This window comes from Mandrillus leucophaeus, unplaced genomic scaffold (assembly GCF_000951045.1).
Source record: "Mandrillus leucophaeus isolate KB7577 unplaced genomic scaffold, Mleu.le_1.0 Scaffold1068, whole genome shotgun sequence".
Classification (NCBI taxonomy): domain Eukaryota; kingdom Metazoa; phylum Chordata; class Mammalia; order Primates; family Cercopithecidae; genus Mandrillus; species Mandrillus leucophaeus.
In genome coordinates this window covers 984,555-990,900 of record NW_012098854.1, presented here as the reverse complement: position 1 = coordinate 990,900, position 6,346 = coordinate 984,555, and the positions used below count along the sequence as shown (strand labels likewise).

The following is a 6,346-nucleotide window of genomic DNA, read 5'->3' as shown; positions in this document are numbered from 1 at the left end:
ACAAGGTTATACATACTGTTTCCCTTGACAGTACTTTATTAATTTTCATCCATATTTTACTTGACTAAAAATACAATGTATGAAAAGTTATCTTTAATAGTATTTTTATTCCATAAGCTACTATAACAATTTATTGATACATCTGGGATTCAGCCAGGTCTTATAATATTTAAATTTATAACCCCTGCCATGCGTAGCATTAAGTAAATCAGTATGCAAGCAGTATTTAAGGCAAAAGCTTTAAGAATACTTTAAATTTCATTTGTAAATACATAGATACAAGACTGTTTCCATAGGAAGTCACAAATCCTCAAACAGAAATATGTGTGTTCTCAAGGTTATCCTGATACAGAAATCAAACTTTGAAGGAATATTTTTACATTAGAAAAAGGGGTCAGTATAAGGTGAAAACTGAAAATTCCCAGTGGGCTAGACGTGAACAAAAGTATGCATTCCCCAAAAGGCACATTTCTTTGTAACAGTTTTTTCAAATTTACCTCCCTATTTAATGAACGCATATTAATTAGATATGAAAATGTGCATACATTGAAAACCAGGATTTGTTTTTAATGTGCTTTAGCAGCAGTGGATTCTAAAACTGTCTTGTCCTCTCTCATTAGTTTGAATAATCACGCTCCCTAGAGATCAGACCATTGAGTCTGAAATGTCAAAATGCTAGAGAAAAGAGGGAGTAATTTTTAACTACCCAGAAAGAAGATGCACAAATACATCTTTTCCTATGTAGGTCATGGCATATGTTGGCTTTTATAATTTGGGATTTCTCCTAATTGATGACCCACCCTATTGGGCAGTGAGGCATAGCAAAGTGTTCCTTGGTTATCGCAGGAAACTTCAATAAAATCTTACATATTGGTATGGGTACTCACTAATCAAAGAGGAAAATAAAGTTGACTTAGAGGATAAGACTGATTAAACGACACTACAATGCATATTAGACTGAATTGAAAAAGAGAATGGATTTGTCTTACTTTTCAAAATTTGTTTTCACTTTGTACATAAGCCCTTCAAAATGTAGACAACAAATGAAAAATAAAGTGGAACCCACTCAGTAAGGTGAGATTTCTGTAAGTAGAGATGAAGCTTGACATTCTTAATGAATAGTGTCAGTGTAGAAAGAACATGAGTGGTAATAAAAAATTACAGCTTATGAAAGGGCCTAGAAAAATGAGGCAGGCCAGATGAGTGGAAATAGAACACAACAGTTTAAAGTGCTTTGAGGCCCTCAGTTAAACAGTACATATGAATACAAAATAATGTTAAGGCCATTCATGGAGAAGAAATACTTAAGCAAGACATACCTGGCTTGCTTCATAGAGTAGAGGTAAGAGATGGATTTTCAATTCGGTGTGCAGCAGCAAGGAATATGGCTACAAAGTTGGCTAGTATTAGGGCAACACACCTCAAAACTAACCATAAACCTAACATCTTGACTCACATCTGCTTGAAGTGAAAAAGTTTATGATCAGTCTTTTCAGGAAGGTTTATTTTATGGGGGATTTTTTTGTGCTTTAGTACCCCAAAATCGCATACATTATATATACACACATTGCATACACATTTCCCCTTGACTGATTCGCATCTTTGTAGATAAACACTAAATTTTGATAAAGATTATTTACACTTATTTAGGCTATTACTCCAATTTACAAAATCAGTGAAATAAAGTTGTTTTCAGTGTTTAGTCTCCTAATATATGATGCTTAAATTTGCAACAGGAACAATACATTATCAAAAGCATTAACCTATATTCAGCTTTCAAATATACCTATCTATATTAGGCAGTGATATCTTAAGAAATGATTTTCTCCCTTATATTTCTAAAGTGCTTTAAAAACTCATTTATTCTACACATTTTTCAGAGGTAGGTCGGAATTATCCTCTTGTTGCAAATGAGGAAACAGGCACAGTGAGCATTGGTGACTTGTTTCAGGTTACACAAAAAATCCATGATGAAAGCAGGGTAAAAGTTCAGATTTAGTGGCTAATGTGTGGCACTACACATACACGTGTAAATTATAGAGCACTGCCTGGGTAGCATTTGGTGTAGAAAACCTATTTTGATTATTTTGTATGAATAAAGTGCTGAGACTGGATTAGGAATACAGAATGGGCCTCCAGCAGTATCTAATCCAACTCCCTCCCTTAGGAAGGGTCAGAATAATCAAGTGAATACAGAGCCCTTATTAGGACTAAATCTTACGTCAACTGACTTTTTTTTTTTTTTTTGTAACCACTGGTGTTCATACTGGCTTACCAAAAGAATCATGCTTAAGGTTCATTTAATATAAAAATATAAGACATCTGAATCATGTAAAAAAAATTATAAATCTGATTGATATATTTAGAGCTAAGAGACCCCGGAAAAAGAAAATGTGTAGAGAAATTTAAAAACATAAAATTTAATTCAAAGTATATGGTCTATTAACATTAACATTTTATCTGTAAAATACTTCATTGTAGCTATATTTGTGCTTACAAGATCTTCTAGATTTAAAAAAAGAAAATGGCATAAATCATATTCTCAGAGCCACACCCCTTCCCTTCTCTGCTCAGCTAAGAGGAGGGCTTTCTTTCGAGACAGGGTCTCATTTTGTCGCCCAGGCTGGAGTGCAGTGGTATAATCACAGCTCAATGCAGCCTCTACCTCCTGGGCTCAAGTGATCCTCCCACCTCAGCCTCCCAAGTACCTGTGACTACAGGTACACACCACCTCACCCGGCTAATTTTTTTTTCCCCCCCCAAGAGACGAAGTCACCATGTTGCCCAGGCTGATGTCGACTTCCTGGGTTCAAGTGATCCACCCACCTTGGCCTCCCAAAGTAAGAGGTCTTTTGGGAATTGTAGATGTGCAACAGAATACACTGTTTCCTCTCATCTGAAGGCTCTAGGAAAAAAAAATATACTGTTCCCTCTTTCAAAAACTTAAGTGAATGGTGGTCATGGGTGCATTAATGCGAAAGAACTGTACACTTAAAAATGGTTAAAATGGTAAATGTTTAAAATGGCAAATACGTATTTATATATTTTTACCACAACAGAAAAAATCAAGTCTTTAAAAATGATAGCCCCTATGTTTTTATGCTTACTGAAATAAGCCATATTTAATATTTGGCATATAAGCTAATCTTGATAGAGCAAGAATTGCTGTTTATAATAAGCATGTTGGACTGAATTTCATCATTTATTATAATGTGCATATAAGAAAGATACTTGTATTTGTAGGCCTCTGAAGAAAATCTAGGTGGGTAGACAGGCTTGACTCACCTTGCAGAAGGTCCTGAAGAATGGAAAAAACAAAATGAGTCTTCAGTATCAGTTTTTCACAATCTCAGGAAATTCTACTACCACAAAAGTGTAATGCTTTAGTAAAAACATTTCCATTGCAGTGCTTATATCATGATAGGAGATTTAAAATTCACATTAGCCAATTCATTATTTAAATGACCCACCCCTGAACCCTCTCATAGTGTATATGAGCTGATGATATTAGGAAGCAAGTTATTACACAAAACATAAAACATAAACTTGCAGAAGTTGTTTCCAAATGTAAAAGAATCACAATATTCATGAATTTCTAAGTCTTTTCATTTGTTTTTAAACTCAGATGATGCCTTTTTCATTAAAAGTGCCTGTGCTCACATTTATTAAAAGTTTTCATCATCAGTATTTAGGTATCTTGATTCTCCATGCTTCAAGACAAAAAAATCTTCAGCATTAAGTCCGTATCTCTCTAGAGCTTCATTCAGCTTCACTGGAGGCTCTAAGTAATGCTGGCCAAAGGTAGAAAGAAGAAAAACAGGAAAAGGTTATACACATATTTGGGAGATTATTCAAATAACAGTTCAAACTAAAATAACATATGCATAGTTAAAATAAGGCCCTTTTAATTGAAGCATTAGCAAATGGGTCTATCACATTTTCTAATACAGTTTTGAGTCATGAAATAAGTCAACAGAAAGGTAGTTGGTTGGATAGAAATCATGCCAACACCATGTATGTCAAATTTGGTGCCATCTTACTTTGAACATCACTGGATTGCATGAAATCTTATCACGGTTTCACCATATGAAATTCCAATCTAAACGGAATCAGTGCCAAAGATGATGGTATTAGAGAATTACATGTTACCAACATTTTTGAAAAATATAGAAATCTTGAGATTGTAGTGGGTGGGTGGGTATGTGTGTGTGTAGCCAAATACTACAGCAAATTGTTTTGGCTGAAGAAGGGTTGTTATTCTCAAAAAGTCTAGTCACATACAGAAACCAGTCTACAGAATGAAAGAGGATCCCAGAGAATATAATCTAAAGGTTTACCTGTGTGTGGCAAAGAGGAGTCAAGATTTTGCCCTGAGTAATTGCTAAATGGGAGTCGCCCTGAGATGTTTGAAAAGTAAGCTGGAGGGAAGATGAGGAAGTTGAATTTCAGACTTTAGTTCTAGGTACCTAATGGATATCCAAGTGGAGATGTGAAGGAGACAGTTGGATATATAAATGTGGATTATAGAGGAGAAATAGAGAGGAACAGCAGATAGGTGGTATTTGAAGCCATAAGACTGGATGCGATTCCCAAGGGAGAAACCAACTATAGAAGAGAAGAGGTCCATAGACTGACTCCTACGGCACGCACTGTTCAGAACAAGCGGAGAGGAAGAACTAGCAACAGAGAATAAGAAAGGACAGCCAATGATGTACAAGGAAAACCAGGTAAGTTTCCTGAGCCCTTAAATGCACAGGTTTGGTAACAGTGGCCACACACAGGTCATCCTTTTCCCCCTTGCTCAGTTCCAGGTTTTATGGCTATGTTTAAAGATCGGCAGGGCACGGTGGCTCACACCTGTAGTTCCCAGCACCTTGGGAGGCCGAGGTGGGCAGACCACGAGGTCAGGAGATCAAGACCATCCTGGCTAACAAGGTGAAACCCTGTCTCTACTAAAAATACAAAAATTAGCCAGGCATGGTGGTGGGTGCCTGCAGTCCCAGCTACTCGGGAGGCTGAGGCAGGAGAATGGCATGAACCTGGGAGGCGGAGCTTGCAGTGAGCTGAGATTGCACCACTGTACTCCAGCCTGGGCAACAGAGCGAGACTCCATCTCATAGAAAAAAAAAAAAGATCAAGGATACCTTTCGACTGACTACTGAGTACATTCAGTTTTAACTATGTGTTGGTTATCCAATATTCCTAGAACTAACCCCTTACTAATGGATAGTTGATAACAGGAATTTACTTTTAATCTGTTTTATATATAAAGGAAAAAGATCACTAATTATATTATCAATAAAATTTAACTTTATACCTTAAGTCAAGAAATTTCCCCTAAAATAATTTCCTAAATTATTTTAAGAGATTTCAAAATGATGAACTTTTTTCCCATTGAAAAATAACTTCTTTTGTTAAATTCTCTTTCTCCCATGCTCTACAAGTCTGGGCCAACAAGACACACTCACACAGTCACCCTACATTGGTAACTTACTTGTTAAGCCATTAACTTTAGTGTGGAGTGCGATGTGTGGGTTTAGTGAGAATTCTGATATGTTAGAGTTGGCAGTAGACCCTCTGTCTTTAATCTGCCTAGATTTAGCAGTATCTTTCTGAGTTTCTTCATAGATCAATTCTTCACTGTTTCAACCATCTAGAAAACCTTGGAAGTAGGTCTGAAAGGCTTCTGAGTGACTGAGAGCTCATAGTCCAAGCTCTTTCGTCCACAAGGGAGATAAAAATGCCATACCATGGGACAAAACAACTATGTATAAAGCAAAGTATATCAGAGATCAATATGAGTAAGTGGGAAAAGCAGAAGACTCCCAGCACTCTGGATCCATTAGGGTCTAGGCAGCTAGCCACACACAACTTGTAAATTCCTACAGGGGTCAGTTTCATGATATACTACAATAGAATATATTCAAAGACCCTGATCACTTGAAAGGCAATGTACATATTATGTAATGCTTGAAATTCGTTTCCATCAAAACTAGTAATTTAAGTTTTAGGGCTTAAATATATGTAGGAAATCCACTCATCATTCCCTAGATAAATTAGATGTTGCTATATATGCAATTTTAGAGTACTGCCAAGTTAAGGACATCCTTAATCTGCTTATATTACAGGAGGCAGTTACTATAACAGCATATATGCAAAGAATCTGACATAACCATCAGATTCACCAAGGGTGAAATGAAGGAAAAAATGTGAAGGGGAGCCAGAGAGAAACGTCAGGTTACCAAGAAAGGGAAGCCCCTCAGACTAACACCGGATTTCTGAGCAGAAACTCTACAAACCCAGAAGAGAGGAGGGGCCGATATTCAACATTCTTTTTTTTTTTTTT

The 6,346-nt window shown here is 36.4% G+C and overlaps 1 protein-coding gene across 4 annotated transcripts in view; it reads right to left on the bottom strand.

Moving 5' to 3' along the window:
* Positions 1-18: 18 nt before the first annotated feature.
* The window catches only part of NAPEPLD (N-acyl phosphatidylethanolamine phospholipase D), a 63,597-nt gene continuing 57,269 nt past the window's right edge, over positions 19-6,346 (bottom strand). For 2 of the 4 annotated variants that reach the window (XM_011985208.1, XM_011985223.1), the window contains exon 5: positions 19-3,791. In XM_011985208.1, coding sequence (XP_011840598.1) covers positions 3,666-3,791 — 126 coding nt within the window. In that variant the 3' untranslated portion in view covers positions 19-3,665. The remainder of the gene's footprint in view (positions 3,792-6,346) is intronic. The other 2 variants (XM_011985232.1, XM_011985215.1) reach the window with 2 other exon arrangements.